At 36.1% G+C, this 21,661-nt stretch overlaps 3 protein-coding genes across 6 annotated transcripts; all 3 read right to left on the bottom strand.

The window, feature by feature from the left end:
* Window positions 1–614: 614 nt before the first annotated feature.
* On the bottom strand, window positions 615–10,604 carry LOC107889669 (disease resistance-like protein DSC1). Of its 4 annotated transcripts, none has more exons than XM_041078355.1 (5): window positions 9,937–10,604; window positions 8,770–9,849; window positions 8,402–8,458; window positions 1,217–2,624; window positions 615–1,056 (listed from the first exon to the last, which is right to left on the bottom strand). In XM_041078355.1, the coding sequence occupies exons 2-4, from the start codon at window positions 9,106–9,108 to the stop codon at window positions 1,266–1,268; spliced, it is 1,755 nt and encodes a 584-aa protein (XP_040934289.1). In that variant the 5' UTR covers window positions 9,109–9,849; window positions 9,937–10,604; the 3' UTR covers window positions 615–1,056; window positions 1,217–1,265. The 4 variants fall into 4 exon arrangements, with proteins under 4 accessions (XP_040934289.1, XP_040934288.1, XP_040934290.1 ...); XM_041078354.1 differs by having other exon boundaries at window positions 615–1,060; window positions 9,937–10,603; XM_041078356.1 differs by having other exon boundaries at window positions 615–1,060; window positions 8,432–8,458; window positions 9,937–10,603.
* Window positions 9,463–10,433, bottom strand: LOC121208139 (TMV resistance protein N-like). The gene is made up of 3 exons (XM_041078634.1): window positions 9,937–10,433; window positions 9,625–9,849; window positions 9,463–9,508 (listed from the first exon to the last, which is right to left on the bottom strand). Exons 1-3 carry the CDS (start codon window positions 10,431–10,433, stop codon window positions 9,463–9,465), a joined length of 768 nt encoding a protein of 255 aa, XP_040934568.1.
* A 9,125-nt stretch (window positions 10,605–19,729) lies between the features above and the next one.
* On the bottom strand, window positions 19,730–20,197 carry LOC107890136 (secreted RxLR effector protein 161-like). Its single transcript, XM_016814642.1, has one exon. The coding sequence runs from the start codon at window positions 20,195–20,197 to the stop codon at window positions 19,730–19,732; it is 468 nt and encodes a 155-aa protein (XP_016670131.1).
* Window positions 20,198–21,661: the final 1,464 nt, after the last annotated feature.

Here is a 21,661-nt window from a genome sequence, read left to right as displayed (position 1 = left end):
TCGAGTTTTTAAATTTTGACATTAAAACATTAATTAATCAATTAGGTACCAATTTTGGGCGTTACGAGGGTGCTAATCCTTCCTCGTATGTAATCGATTCCCAAACCCGTTTTCTCAATTTTCGTAGACCAAAATTGTTGTTTTAGTAAATAGAAATTTTTTATTAAAATGACCAAATTTTTAGGTGATCCGATCATACCTAAACAAAAAAGATGAGTGGCGACTCCATTTTCGTTTTTAAATAAGTCGACGCCTGTTTTCAAAAAAATGGTTTCGACAGGGAGTTACTCCACTGCACCCTACACTCTCCTTGAATTATATTTTACCCAGCCAAAAACCAAGACTTTTCAAGAAGCTACCATGTCCCTATTGCAAAAAGACATTGGAAATGCTCTTGAACAGTTCCAAGACCATCTTTTTTACCCCACTGTTTAAGAATTCAATATCACCCAGCTTCCAACCTCAAATACAATTTTCCCCCTTGACTTAGCCATGTAGTGGGAGATTCTCACCTTTTGCTTCTGCACGAAATCATGGCTTAGACTCAACCAAATCGTTAAACCCACAACAGGTTAGTGAAGATGAGAAAAATAATAAGCAACTACCATAAAATATTGAACAAATTTCCGTTTTATAGACAGCTATCACAAACTCCACTTTTAGCATTGATAATTTTGAACTAAAACGTTTTAGTTTTCCAAAAAATGATATACCTCTTTCTAAATTACAAGTAATTTATAAATCAGAGCAAGTTACATTCATCCTGGTTGGCTTTAATTAATTAAAGCCAATTCATTTTGTATCATAGGCAATTAATTTAAAAGCTTAAAATTTACAACTAAAAATGGTACGGAAAAAATTTATGGAAGTAGGAAGAATAAAATGAGCCTACTTACCCATGCAGGTAGATGATATGATTGAGAGTTGTAACTCCTGAAAAGCAGAGCCAAAAGAAACAAAAACTATTTCAATCTTTTACGCCCTCCATCCCTTTCTTCACCATCATTGCTAAAACTTCTTTTGTCTCCAATAGGTCTCGTTCTTGTTGGTATAGCACTTTCTAAATGACAAGCAATTTATAAAGCAGAGCAAGTTAGATGTCATCTTGGTTCTAAAGCAGTTTATTTCTATCATAGCCAATTCACAAGTTAAAAGTTTATTATCAACAATGGTAGAAAAATATGGTAATATCACAAATGAAATGAAACCCACTTACTTGTGCAACTGGAGGTCTTAGGTTTAGTGCTCAAGTTTGCCTAGCCCTTTTATGCTGTGGGTTGGGACTTAGGTTCTTCATCCACATAAGATACATGTACGCCACATTTCTTCACCTTGATATCTTCTTCGCCGTAGTATTTGATGTAGAATTCAAATGATGCTTGCTCATAGCCCTTGTCATTTTTAACCATATCGCCACTAAGTAAAATCAACACGTGATCACCCATGCACTCCATTGATGCCCAATTTTGTTGCCTGCAATGCCACTCACTTCTGAACTTTTCATGACCACCACCACTAGCAGCTGTCAGTTGGTATTCACAGATAAAGTCAAAACCACTGAAGCTTACGCAACCAATGAGGTCGGCCACAAGGCAGATAGAAAAAGCCAAGAATCTGCTCCTATTACACCCATTTGGAGCTATCTTCAAAGTTAAAGAAGAATTCTCGCTTTGATATTCAAACTTACTTGCTGAAATTTTGCTCCCTGGGAAACAGGAAAAAAAATTTGGTGGACAAACATCATATTTTGATGCCCATTTCTTTGCTAGGAGTCTAATTTTGAGCATGGCATTTGCCTCAATGTTATCAATTGAATCTTGATTCAATCTGAAGCAATTACAGAATAACATGGAACAATCAAGCTCTTCAGCAAAGCAAGAATGGAGTTCATATAGATCTTGATTTTGATCTGAGAAAGATACTTTCTCTAATGATGTGCAGTTATTTGCATCGAAGTATTGTAGATATGGAGGAAGCTCTGAGAGTAGTTTAAGACTGTCGCAATAAGTCATTAGCAAAACTCTAAGGTTTTTAAACCTCAAGATTGGTATGGGCGCATCAAGCCTTATCTCTCTCGAGCCGAAGAGGGCGATATTGCACTGCAGCTTTTGAATACTTGAGAAGCTCATATCTAAGCAATGAAGATTACTTAAATGGTTGGAACAAAAGGACACTTCTTTAATTTGAGTCCCACTTAAGTTTAATTGCATTAAGTTGTTTGGGATTTCTGGGAATTCAGTGATCATGGAATAACTAAGATCCAGACCATGAAGTTTTTCCAACTTTAAAATATTACTTGATACATTCTTTACCCTTGAGCCAGCTAAATCCAACTGCTCAAGCATGTCGAGATACCCAATTGAATCAGGCACTTCTTCTATTCCAGTATTTGACAAATCGAAATCCATAAACATATTTGGAACCTTGGGAAACTTCTTGAGATTATGACATCCCCTGAATTCAAGTTCTTCTAGAGATGCCAAATGATTGAGGCAAGGAAGTTCAACCAAACTGACACACCACAAACATATAACTCTTTTAAGGTTGATGGCTCCTAATAGATTAGGGATCTTCCTTAATTTATTGCAACGAGAAACATTGATTTCCCTTAAATTAACAATGTCCTGTACCAAATCAAAACAAAAATTAGCTATATTACTTTAAAGCATCATCTGCTTACTTTTAACGGTATTAAAAGTGAAATGAAAAAATAATTATAATAATATAAATAAAGTGACAAATTATATTTGATGTGTTGATGTAGTATAAGTTTATTCACCATTAATAAATCAAATAATGTTGCTTCTTTCAAAAAAATATAAAATAAATTTTTTAGTGTTTATTTTTAAAAACTTTTAATAAGATGCTATAATATGATTCATAAATAAATAAATTATTAATCTCCATTTAAAAAAAAATTGGATGAGGAAAGTATGAAAGTATATACTAGATCATCATCTTCATTCCAAAGTTGTTCCACCTTGCTACATTGTAATCTCAATATGACAAGTTTTTCTGGTTTAAAATTTGATGATAAAGATTTATTGGAACCCACCATTGTTTGAAAAGTCAAATGGGGTGGGCACCGAAAGTAGAAAGTAATATTGGTTGGCAAGTTGGGTTAAAAGTTGGTATGGGATAATTGCAATTTTAGTCCCTAATTGTATAGGGACATTGCAAGTTGATCCTTGAACCTCAACTATAAATAGGCCTAACCATTGCTTACTTTCTTCATCCCATAATTGCCATTCTCTACTTAAGGCATTATTCTCTCTCTCTATTTGTAAATTTCACTTGTAATTTTTGGAGTGAAATATATTTGGTAGTGCCCGAGGACGTAGGCAAAATTTGCTGAACCTCGTTAAAATTCTGGTGTTCTTTATTATTTGTTTTGTATATTTTGTGAATGTGATTGTAGTGATTTATTGTGCTATTAAATTACGATAGAGGGATATTCTGGCTAGGAAAGACTTGGTATTTAAGTGATCTTCGTGATCTACCTCTCTTTCCTGGGAATTAAACTTAGTGTGATTTTTCAGTACAATAATTTTACTCTTTCACACGCTTCCGCGCAACAATTGGTACCAGAGCCAGGTTCGTACTTGGGGAATACGACCGTTTACGGTACTATTCACGTATACAGTACTATTCATGTATATAGCACTATTCACGTATACAATACTGTTCACGTATACAGTAGTTGGGATTGAGGAGAAAAATGACAGCAGCATCGTCATCAGCAAGGACTACTGTGACAAATGAAAAATTTGAAGTAGAGAAATTTGACGGTACCAATAATTTTGGTATGTGGCAATGTGAGATCCTGGATGTCTTATGTCAACAAGAGCTAGATATAGCCCTTGAAGAAAAACCTGACAAGATGGATGACAAGAAGTGGGCGAAGATCAATAGACAGGCGTGTGGTACAAGAAGTACTCTGTCATGAGGGAGACATCAGCGAAGAAGTTATGGGATACACTAGAAGAAAAGTTTCTAACGAAAAGTCTTGAAAATAGGCTTTATATAAAAAAGAAACTTTATCGATTCACGTATGCACCCGATATGTCGATGAATGACCATGTGAACTCATTCAATAAAATTTTAGCAGACTTGCTAAATTTGGATAAGAAATTTGAAGATGAAGACAAGGCATTATTGTTGTTGAATTCCCTTCTTGATGAATATGATCATCTTACCACCACATTGCTTCATGGGAAGGACACGATCACATTTGATGCAGTCTGTAGTGCGTTGTATAAATCTGAGACTCGAAAGAAAGATAAAAGAGATCACAGAGATACAATCGCAGAAGTCTTAACAGTAAGAGGTCGTTCACACAGCAGCAAATCTGGTAGAAGGGGAAAGTCCAAAGGGAGACCTGCCAAAGATGAATGTGCCTTTTGCCGTGAAAAAGGGCATTGGAAAAAGAATTGTCCTAAGCTACAAAAGGGCAAGGCTATTTCTAATGCATGTGTAGCGGAGCATGATGAGGAGTCAGACTTTAGCTTGGTTGGCATGGCAATGGCATGTCAAACGGATGAGTGGATTTTGGATTCAGGATGTACTTACCATATGTGTCCTAATAAGGACTGGTTTTCTAGTCTTAAAGAGCTAGAAGGTGGAATTGTTCTTATGGGCAATGATAGTGCTTGTAAGACAATGGGAGTGGGTACAGTCCAATTGAAGAATCACGACGGCTCAATCCAAGTCTTGATAGATGTTCGCTACATACCTAGCCTGAAGAAAAATCTCATCTCATTAGGGACCCTAGAATCTAAAGGGCTCACAATCACTTTGAGAGATGGATTACTAAAAGTAGTAGTTGGGCAACTGACGGTGATGAAAGGCACAAGAAGAAATAACTTGTATTTTTTAAATGGAAGTACAATTATTGGATCAACATCAACAGTTTCTACAAAAGATGTAGATTCAGAGGCTACCAGATTATGGCATATGCGATTGGGACATGCTGGTGAAAAAGCTTTGCAGACATTGGTGAAGCAAGGCTTATTGAAAAGTGCAAATTCTTGCAAAATGGAATTCTGTGAACATTGTGTTCTGGGCAAGCAGAAGAGGGTAAAATTTGGTCCAGCAATTCACAATACGAAAGGAATTCTGGACTACGTTCACAGTGATGTGTGGGGACCTACCAAAGTAGCTTCTTTGGGAGGTATGCACTATTTTGTTACTTTTGTTGATGATTATTCAAGAAAAGTATGGGTGTATCTAATGAAAAGAAAAAGTGAAGTTTTGGATGCATTTCTAAAATGGAAGAAGATGGTGGAGACTCAGACTGGTCGAAAGGTCAAACGACTTCGATCAGATAATGGTACTGAGTACAAAAACGATCCATTTCTACAAGTATGCCAAGATAAGGGCATTGTGTGACACTTCACTGTTCGGGATACACCACAGCAAAATGGGGTGGCAGAACGAATGAATCGAACTATACTGGAGAAAGTTCGATGTATGTTGTCCAATGCTGGATTGGGCAAAGAATTTTGGGCTGAGGCAGTTACATATGCGTGCCATCTAATTAACCGTTTGCCATCAGCTGCAATAAATGGAAAAACTCCTATGGAGATGTGGACTGGTAAATCTGCTACTGATTATGATTCTTTGCATGTATTTGGTTCCACTGCATATTATCATGTAAAAGAATCTAAGTTAGACCCAAGAGCAAAGAAAGCATTATTCTTGGGTATAACTGATGGAGTAAAAGGATATCGTCTTTGGTGTCCTGATACAAGGAAGATTGTTTTCAGTAGAGATGTGACTTTTGATGAATCAACCATGTTGAAGTACAAGGATTCACAAAAGGATGACAAAACCAGTAGTACTTTGCAGCAGGTGGAGCTTGAAAAGGTTAACGATGATCCAGCTAATACTGAAGGGACAAATGATGAAGAGGTTCCTACCCAAGAACCTCTACAGCAACAAGATTCAATTGCATATAGAAGGCCAAGAAGAGAGATTCGTAAGCCTGCTCGCTTTGATGATATAGTGGCCTATGCACTTCCAATTACAGATGATGATGTTCCTTCTACTTACACAGAAGTAATAAGTAACCCTGTTGGTGTAAAGTGGAAGTAATGAATGAATGAAGAAATGCAGTCTCTTCATAAAAATAAGACCTGGGAGTTGGTGACACTACCCAAGGGAAAGAATGCAATTGGATGCAAATGGGTATATGCAAAGAAGGAAGGATTTCCTGATTAAAATGAAATTCGATACAAGGCTAGATTAGTAGCAAAGGGTTACGCTCAGAAAGAAGGAATAGACTACAATGAAGTGTTTTCTCCAGTTGTGAAGCATTCGTCTATTCGGATTTTGCTAGCCTTGGTTGCGCAATATGATCTTGAACTAGTTCAGCTTGATGTGAAGACCGCGTTTTTACATGGTGATTTGGAAGAGGAAATCTATATGACTCAGCCAGATGGATTCAAGGTTGCTGAAAAAGAAAATTGGGTTTGCAAACTGACAAAGTCGCTTTATGGATTGAAGCAATCTCCGAGGCAGTGGTACAAGCGATTTGATCAGTTCATGAAAGGGCAAAGGTACACAAGAAGTAAATTTGATCATTGCGTGTATTTTCAGAAGCTACACGAAGGAACTTTCATATACTTGCTCTTATATGTTGATGATATGCTAATAACATCTAAGAGCAAAGTTGAGATTGAAATATTGAAGACTCAACTCAATCTCGAGTTTGAGATGAAAGATCTAGGAGAAGCTAAAAAGATTCTCGGCATGGAAATATGGAGAGATAGAGCTCATGATAGAGTTAGCTTGTCTCAGAAGCAGTATTTGAAAAAGGTACTACAGTAGTTTGGCATGAACGAGCAGACAAAACCTGTAAGTACCCCGTTGGCTTCTCATTTCAAGCTTTCTGCACAACTATCTCCTTCGACGAATACGGAACGAGAATACATGTTGTAAGTTCCGTATTCTAATGCAGTGGGTAGCTTGATGTATGCAATGGTGTGTACAAGGCCCGACATTTCACAGGCAGTTAGTATAGTGAGCAGGTATATGCATAATCCTTGAAAAGGACATTGGCAAGCTGTGAAATGGATTCTACGGTATATTCAGAAGACCGTGGATGTTGGATTACTGTTCAAGCAGGATAATACACTTGGTAAAGGTGTTATTGGGTACGTTGATTCTGACTATACCGGTGATTTGGACAAGCAAATATCAACCACCGGTTATGTGTTTACACTTGCTGGAGGACCAATAAGTTGGAAGTCTACACTACAGTCTACAGTTGCATTGTCAACCACAGAAGCCGAGTACATGGCTGTAACAGAGGCTGTAAAGGAGGCTATTTGGTTACAAGGTATGGCTAAAACCTTTGGGTTGGTTCAGGAGCATATTAACGTGTATTGTGATAGTCAAAGTGCTATTCATTTAGCAAAGAATCAAGTCTATCATGCACGTACAAAACATATCGACGTACGATTCCATTTTGTGCGGGAAATTATTGAAGAGGGGAAAATTTGTCTTCAGAAGATCAAGACTGCAGATAATTCCGCAGATATGATGACCAAGGTGGTAACAGCAACCAAGTTCGAACATTGTTTGAACTTGATTAATATCCTGCTAGTTTAACAGTTGAAGAAGGCACTATCAAGTATTGTTGTCAAAAGCAGAAAGAATTGTGTGAAGATAAGATTATCGTAATCAAATCTTCAAGGTGGAGATTATTGGAACCCACCATTGTTTGAAAAGTCAAATGGGGTGGGCACCGAAAGTAGAAAGTAATATTGGTTGGCAAGTTGGGTTAAAAGTTGGCATGGGATAATTGCAATTTTGGTCCCTAATTGTATAGGGACATTGCAAGTTGATCCTTGAACCTCAACTATAAATAGGCCTAACCATTGCTTACTTTCTTCATCCCATAATTGCCATTCTCTACTTAAAGCATTATTCTCTCTCTCTATTTGTAAATTTCACTTGTAATTTTTGGAGTGAAATATATTTGGTAGTGCCCGAGGACGTAGGCAAAATTTGCTGAACCTCGTTAAAATTCTGGTGTTCTTTATTATTTGTTTTGTATATTTTGTGAATGTGATTGTAGTGATTTATTGTGCTATTAAATTACGATAGAGGGATATTCTGGCTAGGAAAGACTTGGTATTCAAGTGATCTTCGTGATCTACCTCTCTTTCCTGGGAATTGAACTTAGTGTGATTTTTCAGTACAATAATTTTACTCTTTCACACGCTTCCGCGCAACAAGATTTGAAGGGGTAATAATCCCAACGGAAATATCTTAGCTCGTTAGGAAGGAATGCAATATCAACATCTTGGTCATAAGGACGACTCTCAGCCCAACTAGTCCCAAAAAAGATGCAGATAAATCGAAGATTATGCATGTTCTGTAAAGCCGTAGGGCTTACCCGTCGAAGATCAGTAGGAGACATGCGTACCTTTATTCCTTTAGTTAGATCAGTCCCCTAATAACCAACCAAAGAACATCCAAATATCAGTATAAAACAAAGTGTTTTAGTATGTTTTATTATTACCAATTGAAAAATAGTGCATTAGAAATTTAACTAAACCGATAAAACCTTAGCAGATTCTATGTTATATTCTAAGACAATGGTCATTATTGTTATGTCATCGGCTAACCAATACACTCATCAAATTAAAGTTTGAAAATAACTACAAATAATTAAAATTGTTAATTAATAGAATTTACACACTTTCTTATTAAATCAACCAAATATGAGAAAATAAATACAATATAAATACAATTGGCGCTTACTTTATTATGTATGAGCACTCGATCCGCATCTTCAGGACTCCATAACCTACTTTGCTTTTCAGGTCTTTTAGATTCTTGACGAACAATGTCTTTACCCATCTCTTCAAGCATATCATGCATAGAAATTTTGTCAAAATCTATGATTTCAAGTAGGCTCTTGTCGAGCAAGTTGCTTATTACACATTCCGCACCCTTATAACAACAACGTAGAATTTCTTCTACTTCTTCTCTTAGTTCCCCTTTAAAGAATGTTGCAATATCAAGGAATATATTCTTCTCTAGCTCATCAAGCCCATCAAAACTACTCCTCAAAATCTGAAAAAATGTGGTTGGGCACATTCCCTTAGTTTATTCACCTCAGTTTCCCACTCTTTTCTAGATTTTTTGTATAGTTTAGAGCCCAAAACTCTAAGAGCAAGTGGATTGCCTTGGGCGTACTCCACAAACTTGATCGATAGATTTTGAAAATCAGTATCTGGGTTCAATTGCTTAAATGCAAATGTAGAAAAAAGTTGAAGAGAATCATTTGCATTTAACTTCTTCACCTCATGTATTTCATTAGTCCCTCCATTGTTAGGTACTTGTCTATCTCTGGATGTTACAATGATTTTACTTCCACGACCAAAATGTTTAACACCCATAAAATTTATTTGATCTGGGTCACTAACATCATCAAGTATCACAATTACTTTTTTATTGTTCATCCTCTCTCTGTAAGGGGATCCTATCGAAAGGGTGCCTATATGAATTTTTTTTTCATTTAATAATTCAGAAAGAAGTTCATTTCGTAAAGATTCCCTCCCCTGTTTTATAATTTTCTCACTAACATTTTGAAGAAAGCAACTATTTTCGAACTTTAGAGGGACTTCCTTGTATACAGCATCAGCAAGGGTAGTTTTGCCTATACCACCCATTCCCCAAAGTCCTATTACTCGACAATCTTCTTGCTCAATTAGCCTAATAATTTTCTCTTTCTGGTCATCTATTCCAATCAATTCATCAGAAGTGCTCCTAGACATACCATTCATCAATTTTTTAGTAACATATTCAACAATATCCTTGATGTACTCGGTTTCAGATCTAGCAAATAATCAAATATATATAAGTATATATGAAATCTAAAACAAAGATCAATCAAATATAAGAAGATAAGAAAAATATAGTTACCTGTCAAATTTACATCCTCGTATATGCCACCCTTTTAATTTACCGACTTTTGCAAAGGCAGCTTTCCATCGCTGTACTTCATCACTTTGCCTCTTTGAATCATGCTCTTCGAAGGATGTCTTAAAGCTTCCATCAATATTTCGCACATCAGAAGGATCAACATGGTAAAATATGGGAAGAACAATGTGTTTGTCAGTGGGATTGGGCTTGCGATCTATAATGTGAGAAAGTTCACCTAAGCAAGCTTTAGAAGAAGCATAGTCTTTAGATAAAACAAGGATTGAGAGATCCGAGTTTGCAATTGCTAGAGAAAGTGATTGCGAGAGTTGCTCCCCTTTTTCCAATTTATCTTCATCAAAGAAGACATGCATTCCCCTATCTTTTAAAGCTTTGAGTAGATGACTGATGAAATTAAGACGCGTGTCTTCACCCCTGAAGCTCAAGAAAACTTGATACTTCACATGAGGAGGAGGAGAAGAAGAAGAAGGCGAGGCCATGAAAGTTTATGGATTGTAAGATTGAGGAAAAAGAGAACAAAATACACCGAGGGTGCTTTGCTTTGCTTCTTTTTCCTTTTTCTAATCGTAGGAAGAAAAAGTGTGTTTATTAAATGGGAACGAGAATGAAAGTGTTCTTGTTAGACTTAAGCAGAGGCGATGAATTGAACTTACCCAATTATGTTTTGCCGACCAAAAGTGATAACGTGTATCAATGAAATTCTTTCTTTTGAAAAATTGGGCTGCCTATGAAACAGGGGCGGCGGATTTAGTAAAATTTTTATTTAAGCTCTTAAATTTTAAAAAAAAAATTAAATTTATAAAAGTAAAATTATATTTTAGCCCCTCTAAAATTATAAAAGTTCGATTTAATCTTTTAAAAATTATAATATAAAGATATAGATTATAAAAAATTAAACTTTTATTTAGCCCTTAAAAATTTATTCAGACTTCACCCTGGTATGAAAAAAAAATAAAGAAAATAAAATAAAGGGTTAAATATACTTTTTAATAATTATGTTTCGCTTTGATGTTTATTTTAGTATCTATATTTACTTGACTCAATTAATATTTGTATGATTTAATTTAATTTTTATAAAAAAAATTATAGAAGAATATTATGAATTTTTTATTTTTATAATTTCTTATGAAACATTATAAAGTATTTTTTATTTTGATACTTTATATATATATATATAACTATCAAACATCAAAACAAATCAATAATATTGACTTCATTATGTTCAAATAAAAACAAATCAATGCTGTCAAGGGCCATCTTCTCATCCTTTCTTTCCACGAAGCTACATAACTAAGAATTTCGCTGGATTTTCATGGAAAATCTGCATATTACAATCATATATATTGTTGTGAAATGCATAGGAAAGGCACATGACATAGTTTTAATTTCTTTATCGATTAATATTAAAATGTATGGATAACCCAAACATTATCTTGCAATTATACAAATGGGATTTGGGGGGATTTATTCTTTATGCAAAGCTCATTAGTGTCTAATATCTTCATTAAATGCAGAATGAATGGCGGAAAAAAAACAGTGCATTAATTTTAGGGAAAATATGAAATGGGCATCCATATTTGTACACACAAAAGTATAGGCAATAGACCATTAAAGACAGTTGAGTCTTTATATTTGATGTACAAAATGGGACCCCTTTATGGCAAACTTATGCTTAGCTTCACTCAATTTCTGACCACCATTTTTCTTTATTTCTGTTTGATAATGGTGCATGCATAATAACAGATGATTTCATCGAAAGGACTGTCATTGTTATACTATAAAATAACCACATTTAAGTATTGCCCTATTTGCTATAATATAATTTGTGTTTTTCTTATATAGTATATCATAGTTTAGGATTAGAGATAAAATGATTGTCAATGCTAAGATTCAAGTTTTGAATTTATCGGTAATAAAATACTCAATTCTTACTCACTGAATCACTGATTACCAATTCCAATATTGCATCCTTTCAATCCAAAAGCAGAGTAAAAATCAAAGTTCAGTCTCTGATAATCTTGGAAAAAAGAAAATCGATTTAAGTTTCTGCCCAGACTGATGTAATAATCAAGTCAAATGACTCTACCATGTAATCAACACTTGACATTGAAGTTGATAGTGTTTTTGTTGGGTTCCACCATGGGATAAACATAAAAGCTCATTAATCCATCTTGAGAATGAAAAGTGTGATAGGGTTGGCATTGAAATAACATCCACCTCCATCTCTTCATTCCAGCAACTCTGCCAAATTCTGCATTTATTTTAATAAATCAGGTAAAAGGAAGGCTAAAAATATCACAATGAATCAAAAATAGTTATTGGAAATTGTTAATTATGAAAAGCAAAATGTATGAACCAATTGGATAAAATCCGAAATTATAGGAAGAACATAAGGGGGTAGAATAGTCAAATCTTTGTGATTAAGTTAGTGATTACCGATTCCCGCAAGTTGATATCTCCTCCAACAAGTCTCAGCTTGGTGACTTAAATCAATGATTACCAATTCCAATATTGTGTCATTTCAATTAAAAACAGGGTAAAACATGTTGTGTTGCCATTCATGAATTTCATTTGTTGGAGTTAGTTTTGGTTACAGAGAGAGGAAGAGAAGAAGAGAGAAAAGAAAAACAAAATTTTGTGAATAATGGAGAAGTTCCTTGTCTGTTCAACTTCTCACAAAAAACTTTACAGCTGCTTACCACTTAAGCAAAATAAAACTTAAAACATAAGTCAAAGAAACTTACATCAGAAAAGCTTATTGCAGCCAAATACTAAAAGCCTAAAGCAACTGACACACAAAACATATATTTTAAATTCTAATATCTGTTAGGGATAAGAAGTCAGTAGTTAGTTAGTTAGCTAAGGTTGTTATCAACTGTCAAGTTAGTTAACATCTATCTCTATTAAAGGCATGTACTTTCACAGTAATGTGTATGAAAAAGATTTATCAGTTGGATTCATTTACTTGTGTGATCTTGACATGGTATCAAGAGCCAGTGAGTTCTTGGCATAGTCATTTATTTTTCCAACTGCGTTTTCTTGCTTCATTCATGGAGACTGAAACCCTACATTCCAGTGCCACACCTCATCACTCGTCGAATACTGCTTCTCAAGGTTAGAATTCTACACCTTTGTCAAATGTTCAATATTTCTCGAAACATGATATGGTCAAGCTTAGTGAACAAAACTACTTGCTGTGGAAACATCAAATTTTACTCATTCTTGAGGGGTATGAACTTGAAGGATATGTTCTTGGTACTATTTCTGTTCCCTCTCCTCTTATTCCTGGACCTGATGGACAGTCTGTTCCTAATCCGTCATTTCTTCTCTATAAAAAGCAAGACAAATTTCTAGCCTCTTGGTTGCTTTCTACGATAACTGATGAAATCTTGGTACATCTCACGATGGCCAAGACCAGTTTTGAAGTTTGGACAGTCATTGAAAGACGTTTCGGTGTGAAGTTTACTGTTAAAATTTCTAATATGCGTCATGCCTTGTATTCTGTCAAGAAGGCAAATCTTTCAGTAAAAGAATACTTGGCCAAGGTGAAAACGTTGTGCGATAGCCTGATTGCTACTGGCAGTCGAATATCTGAACAAGAACAGGTCAGTATAATTTTAGCTGGCCTCTCGATGGAATATGAATCTATTCGAATTTTTGCCTCGACGACTCCCATATCACTTGAACTCTTAACTGATATGTTAATCGACTGCGAGTCAAGACAACTAGCTCTTCTAACAGAGACACCGTTCCAAGCAAATCTCGCTTTTCATCCCAAACAAGCCACTGATGGAAATTCAACACATACTGGGACTTCAACTCACTACCAGCAGGAGTATAAGCCTGGTCATCGGGGTCATGGTCGTGGTTTGTCTCGTGGCAGGGGCCGTGTGAGTAGTCGTGGCTGGTCTCGCTCTAAGCCTGAGTGTCAACTCTGTGGAAAGATTGGTCACTTAGTTCAGACCTGTTATCATCGTTTCGATGAGACTTTTTCAGGGGTCGACTCCAACCAGCAAGTGTCTGTTAATTGTCATCAATTTCAAGATCAAGATGGCTCCTCTACACGTTCTTGTTCTCGTAAATGCAACTCCTGTTGGCAGCCTTCTTCTCAACCTTCGTTTTCTCCAGATTCTGATCAAGGCTGGTATCCTGATTCTAGAGCTACAAACCATATCACACCAGATATAACAGCCCTTACGAATGTTGCTCTCTATGTAGGTACGAGTCATGTGTCTATGGGAAATGGTGATCCTATCTCTATTGCTAATGTAGGATCTACCAATCTGTTGGCTGGTTCTAGGCTGCTGCGTCTTCAAAATGTTCTCCATGTTCCTACTGTTTGTAAAAATTTACTTTCTGTTGGTTAGTTTGCCAGAGATAATGCGGCGTATTTTGAATTTCACCCGTTCTTGTGTTATGTGAAGGATATAAAGACAAAGAAAACACTCCTAGTGGGCCACATGCGTGATGGTCTTTACAGGTTCGACGTGTCCAACTCGTCTCCTTCCTCATCTGGTGTGCCTTCACAACCCACCTCGATGTTCTTGGGTGCAGCTTGAGTTTCCTCTTCCACTGATTTGTGGCACAAACGACTTGGACACCCCTGTCCCAATGTGCTTGGGGTTGTTTTGCGAGACTGTAATATTCCGTTTATTAGAAAAAATATGTTGAATGTTTGCTCAGCTTGTCAGTTTGGCAAAGCCCATAGGCTGCCTTTTAAAGCTTCTAGCACAGTGTACTCAGCACCTTTTGAATTAGTAGAATCTGATGTTAGGGGTCCTTCTCATGTTCAATCAAATGGTTTTGTCTACTATGTTTCATTTGTAGATATGTACAGTAGATACACCTGGGTTTACTTTCTAAGGTCAAAGGCAGATGTGTTTCAGTGTTTTCTGCAGTTCAAACAGATGGTCCAAGTTCAATTTGGTGGTTTCATTAAAATGTTTCAATCTGACTGGGGAGGCGAATACTATTCGTTGTCTAGGGAACTTGCCCGTCTTGGCATTCAACATAGGGTCACTTGCCCTCACACTTCTGAGCAAAATGGGGCTGTTGAACAGAAGCATCGTCAGATAGTTGACATGGGACTGACTCTTCTTGCTCAAGCAGGTTTACCTCTGAAATTTTGGTCGTATGCTTTTGCGCATGCTGTTCACCTGATAAATAGATTACCAACACCTCTGCTAAAGCAGTGAAGTCCCTATGAAATGCTATACAAAGTCAAACCAACCTACTCACATGTTAAAGTTTTTGTGTAATACCCCATACCCGTACCTGAGACCGGGATAGGATACGAGGCATTACCGAGATTTTTAGAATAATTTCAATTAATTTATATTATTTAGTATTCATTTTCATGTTTCATGTAACGCCCCTAACCCGAATCCGTCACCGGAATAGAGTTACGGAGCATTACCGGAGTTACTGATTTATTTATCAGATATTTTATTTCATCTAACGTTCATATTTGGATCCAATTAAAATCAAACATATTGTCCCTTAACGTATTTATTTTTCTCGATATGTTTTACTTGAATTTATTACTCGTCTCAATTTACTTAATTTCTTTGTATCAACGTATCAAAGATAATCACCTATTTACATATCATGATAAATATCATTGTCTTGCCATTTCTTCATAAACATAAATCAGGTAATTCATTATATCGATATTTCATGCATTTAAAAATACAATTCAAGTTACACTAACTTATCTTGTTGCTTGTTCATGTTTATAATTTCATTAATCCGATATATTTTCTTTTCCACGTTCAAGTCTTGTATTCTAGTCATCCGGATCTTTATAAAGAAATTTGATCGTCATTTTCATTTATTTCATGTACTAATACATTCAATTAATGCTCTAAACAAAATTACCATTTTATCCCTAAACTTTTAATTAATGACGATTTCATCCTTAGCCTAAAAAAATAAATTTCTTGCAATTTAATCCTTATTTCTAGCCATTATTCTCAAACAAACTGATAACAACCCATGAATTCTATAAATTATCAGAATTTTTCATAATTTCAACACTTTTCAACTTAATCCTTAAAACATGTTTTCCCCGATCTTGAGCTAAATTAATAATTTCATTCAATTTTGTAATTTTAAATAATAAAATAATCCATTTCATGCAAATTGGTCATTTCTAACATTTTTACAAAATTATCCATAAATTGTAGAAATCGAATTAGAGGATGAATAAAATATGAAATTAAAGCTTATTGAGTCTAGTTTCTTATAAAAGAAATTATATAAGCAATGGAATTGTAAATCATGAGATACAATAACTTTTGTGAGATAAGGTCAGAATGATTTCGGGTTTCCCTGTTCTGACTTTGGAAAATCATAAAAAATTTAATAAAAATAATTAAAGGCTTAAATTTATATGTTTAGAATCCTTAATGAGTCTATTTTCAAGAGAAATAAACGAAAACATCATTAGAATTCTGTACGAGGAGATAATTAATTTTTAGTGAAGAAGGGTCAGAACTGTTAGACAGCAGATCAGGGGCAAATTTAAAGAATAAACTGTACTTATTGCCTAAACCAAAAATTCTGAAAATTTTATGATAAGAAGATATATGAGTCTAGTTTCATGAAAAATTATAGGATCTTAATTTAGAGTTCCATAGCTCCAGATATAAATAATTTAGTGACTATGACACAGATGAATAACTTTGAATATACATACAAGTCAAAAGTGAAATTATTGATAACGTTACTTGTAAGCATGACATATACATTAAGGATGTGGAATGGAGAGGAGGAGGAGGAAAATATATATGAATATTCAGTTAGCATGGCTAATTTGCATGTTTTAAGCTCATGGACTAAATTGAATAAAAGTAAAACTTTAGGGGGTAACTTTGTAAAAATGTCAAAGATGACTAAATTGAAGGGAATGAATTGTTTTATTATCTAAATTAATAAATTGAATGAAATTATCAATTTAAGATTGGGTGAAATTTGGAAAAATGGTAAATTACCAATATGTCATAAATCTTGGTATTTCTGCAATTTAGTCAGGTAGATTCGTATATCTTGAATGAGCATGTAACTATGACAATTTAAATATTGTATCGTATTTTATATGATGTTTGAATTGAATATTTGAAAAGGATGTTACATTTTGGCTGTGCCTGTTATCCTTGGTTGAGGCCTTATCATCCCAACAAACTACAATTTCGATCCAGTCTCTGTATTTTTCTTGGTATTGGACCCAACCACAAAGGGTATCAATGTCTTGACAAGCATGGTCGGGTGTTTATCTCTAGGCATGTTACATTTGATGAGGCTCTTTTTCCCTACCAAACTGCGTTCTCCTATGAATAGTCAGTTCGAGTGATTTATCGTCAGTCTCCCCTTCCCGTGGTGATTCCAGGATCTTCTTTAGTTCCTCCAAGTTCCTCGTCTCTAGAACATGGTCCTTCGACACATGAGGATCTTGCTCTCTCGGCCCCTGAGGAGCATAGTCTCTCAGCACATTCAGCACATGCGGACGGTGTTGCTCAACCACAGTCTCGAGTGGACTCTTCTGCCCAACAATCTGCATCTAGTCTTCGTATTGGTCAAGCACAGTCTCGAGTGGCCTTTCCAGTACAACAATCTGCTTCTAGTCACTCTTACTTGCCTACCTCTGAAACTTGCTCTTCCTCTTCTACCGGGCACGTTCAGCCTCGTACTAATACACATCCGATGCAAACTAGGTCCAAAAGTGGGATTTTTAAGCCACGGTTATTCACTTCAGTCCTTACTGATCATGAGTCTACTTCCATCGTTGAAGCATTTCAAAGCCCTGCCTGGACAGCAGCTGCTCACACTGAGTACACTGCTCTACTCGTGAACCACACTTGGGATCTTGTGCCTCTACCTGCTGGCAGGAAAGCAGTGGGGCGTAAGTGGATATTTAAGATTAAACGAAATACCGATGGGTCTGTCACTCGGTACAAAGGTCGGTTAGTGGTCAAGGGCTATCTCCAAGAGGCTGGTGTTGACTTTCGGGATACTTTTAGCCCTGTTGTCAAGCCAACAACGGTTCGTGTGGTGCTAGCTCTTGCGGTCTCGATGGGGTGGTCTCTTTGTCAGGTTGACATCAACAATGCCTTCCTGAATGGTGATTTACAGGAGGAAATATACATGGTGCAGCCACCAGGGTTTGAGCAACTTGGGGATAATGGTCAACAGCTGGTGTGTCGATTAAGAAAAGCACTATATGGCCTCAAGCAAGCCCCTCGGGCTTGGTTTCATAAGCTCAAGGAGTTCTTAGTTGCTACAGGGTTTGTTGCCTCTAAAGCTGACACTTCTCTATTTGTTTCTCAATCGGGCTCCCAGCTCATGTATGTTTTAGTCTATGTTGACGATATTATAGTTACTGGAAACAACAATCAAGCTATTAATCAGTTCGTAGAGAAGCTTGATGATCAATTTCTTTGAAAGATCTTGGCCGCCTTAACTACTTTCTTGGTATCAAAGTCCAGTACACCACCACTGGTATTTTTCTTAGCCAACGAAAGTATATATTGGATCTGTTGCGAAGGGCTTCTATGGAGGGGTCTAAAGCCACACCTACGCCTATGATCACGACATGTCAATTGTCAGCCACTGAAGGACAACCTGTTCAAAATGCTTCTTTATACAGGAGCATTGTTGGGGCGTTGCAGTACGTGGTTATTACCAGACCCGATATTACTTTTGTAGTTAACAAAGTGTGCCAGTTTATGTACAACCCTTTGGATATGCACTTCAAAGCAGTCAAGAGAATCTTGCATTATTTGCATGGGACCTTGGATCATGGGTTACATTTTACAAAGAACTCGAAGCTCTTGCTTGAAGGATTTTTTGATGCCAGCTGGGGGTCTGACATTAATGATCGCCGGTCCACATCTGGTTACTGCGTCTTTCTTGGAGGGAGTCCAATCTCCTGGAGCTCCAGGAAGCAATAGGTCGTCTCAAGGTCGACTGTTGAGGCTGAATACAGAAGCCTCGCCCATGTTATTGCTGAGATGATATGGATCCAGTCACTGTTAACTGAACTAGGAGTTTCTCTTCGCGGCAAATCTCTTGTGTAGTGTGATAGTTCAGCGGCTGTGGCAGTAGCAGAAAATCCAGTGTTGCACTCAAAGTTTAAACACGTTGAATTGGATCTCTTCTTTGTGAGGGAGAAAGTTTCTCAAGGTCTGTTTCAGGTGGGTCATGTACCAAGTCAGGACCAGGTTGCAGATATACTGACTAAACTGTTAGCGACAAGTTCTTTCAGCAAGTTCCGAAGTCAACTTCGAGTGTTAACCAGTGGAATGTTAGTAATGGCAAAGGAAGGAACAAGCTCGGGGCATGTTAGGGATAAGAAGTCAGTAGTTAGTTAGTTAGCTAAGGTTGTTATCAACTGTCAAGTTAGTTAACATCTATCTCTATTAAAGGCATGTACTTTCACAGTAATGTGTATGAAAAAGATTTATGAGTTGGATTCATTTACTTGTGTGATCTTGACAATATCAAACTCAAAATACATCAGCACTCCACCTTGAGGTTCATATTGGACATACCAAGCTCATGCTTAAGGAAAGAAATTTTATTCCTTGAAAGAAACTGTCATCAAATCAGCAACCTGCATCTCAGAAGAACAAAATTCCATCTTAATCAGCAAATTTTTTTTAGCCTCACGATTGGCATGAAACTTCACGTTGATGTGCGTTGTTCTACCATGCTAAACTGGATTTTCAGCAATAGCAATAGCTGACTTATTATCACACAAAAGAATAGAGGCACTTTCTTACTCAAAACCGAGATCAGAAAGTAAATTTCTCAACCAAATTGCTTGGTTTGCAGCAGCAGCTATATATTCTGCTTCTGCGGTTGATTGAGCCACAACTTGTTGCTTCTTGGAACTCCAACAGATTGTACCTGAGCCAAGGTTAAAAACATACCCAGATGTACTCTTCATGTCATCCAAACTCCCTGCCCAATCACTTTTAGAATATCCAATCAACTTCACATTTCCTACCTTTAAATAATTCAGCCATTCACTTGTTGTGCCCTTCACATACCTAAGAACCCTCTTGGCAACTCCCAAATGAACATCAGAAGGTGAACTCATAAACCTCGATAACAATGTTGCAGGGAACATTAAATCAGGTCTTGTTGCAGTCAAGTAAAGTGAACTTCCAACTATGCTTCTATAAATAGACGGATCACAGATTTTTTCACCATCATTCTTTGACAACTTCAAGTTTAGAGGCATTGGTGAGTCAACTCCTATGCAAAATTCCAGCTTAAATTAGGTGCTTTCAACGACACACCACTTTTTAAAGCAATGCACTAGATATTTAACTAACTCTGGTAGATCCTTGAGTGGATCCTATGTTATACTTTAACTCATTAGGAAATATCTTCTTACTCCATGTTCAAACCCTCCATAAATATCTAAGGTTATCATTGTTCTATAAAATAGTAGGACATAATCGTATGTTATCAATTTGAGGCATCTTTAAGTAAATTCTTTAATTTTTTAAAGTGATGAATTAGGTATTTAACTAACATTTTTATCCTAAGACATTGGTCATATCATATGAAGACATCTTATTACAAAATCTTCGAAGTAAGAAGATGATAACACACAATTAAAAATAAACTTACTTGAATCTTTTTCAAATCTAATTATTTTATCATATATGGTGCATCAAACTAAAATCTGAAAATGGGTACATTTAATTAAATTTGTTAATAGGTGATAACACATATTTTACTTAATCATGACAAAAAAAGAATATACAAACAATTAGCATTTACCTTATTATATCTAAGCACCTTATCCACATTCTCAGCATTCCATAACCTACTATGCATTTCGATGCTTTTAGATTCTTGACGACCAATGTCTTTTCCCATCTCTTCAAGTATATCATGCATAGAAATTCATTGACAAGGTGTGATACCAAGTAATCTCTTGTCGACCAAGTTACTTATTCCACACACCGCACCCTTATAACAACAACTTAAAATTTTTTCTGTATTTTCCTTACACGTCCATTTAAAAAAGCATGCTATGTCAAGAAATATATTCTTCTCCAGCTCACCCAGCCCATCTAAGTTACTCTCCAAAATCTGTGAAATTTCTGGTTCGACATATTGCTCTAGTTTATCCACTTCGCTCTCCCACTTTTTTCTATACTTTGCATATAGTTTAGAACCCAAAGCTTTAAGAGCAAGTGGACAACCATGGGATAATAAATGATTTCACGTGTCGATTTGGACCCGTGTTGTCTTAAGTTTATATGTTTTGTTTATTTTTCTATTGTTTAACAAGTCTTCAATTTTAAAAATTTTTGTCAGCTCTTGTAGCAAGTTTTTTGGTATTGCTTATACATGTAATCTTAGGTTTACAAGTGATTTTGGGGATTATTTTGTTGACATCCTCTCTAGTTTGGTGAATACTCAATTCTTTTGTTGATTTTTACTCGTTGCTTTAGACCATCTGTGGCTAATTTCCTTATTACATTAAGTGCTTGCAATCACTCCAGATACATTGTGCCTGAGTTGTGACAAAGCCAATTGTCAACATGTCATAATGTTCTATTAATGCTGAGGCTAAAACTGTTGAAGTTGGCCTGCATGCATCCAAGAAGCAGAGAAGCTGCCCGAGCCATGAAGTTGCAACTGAAGTTCATGTTGTTGATTTATTTAGTTACTACAAGTGTTTGTTTTG

The sequence above is a fragment of the Gossypium hirsutum genome, chromosome A10 (assembly GCF_007990345.1).
Source record: "Gossypium hirsutum isolate 1008001.06 chromosome A10, Gossypium_hirsutum_v2.1, whole genome shotgun sequence".
Classification (NCBI taxonomy): Eukaryota; Viridiplantae; Streptophyta; class Magnoliopsida; order Malvales; family Malvaceae; genus Gossypium; species Gossypium hirsutum.
The sequence above is the reverse complement of the archived record's forward strand: the minus strand, read 5'-3'. Positions and strand labels throughout refer to the sequence as shown.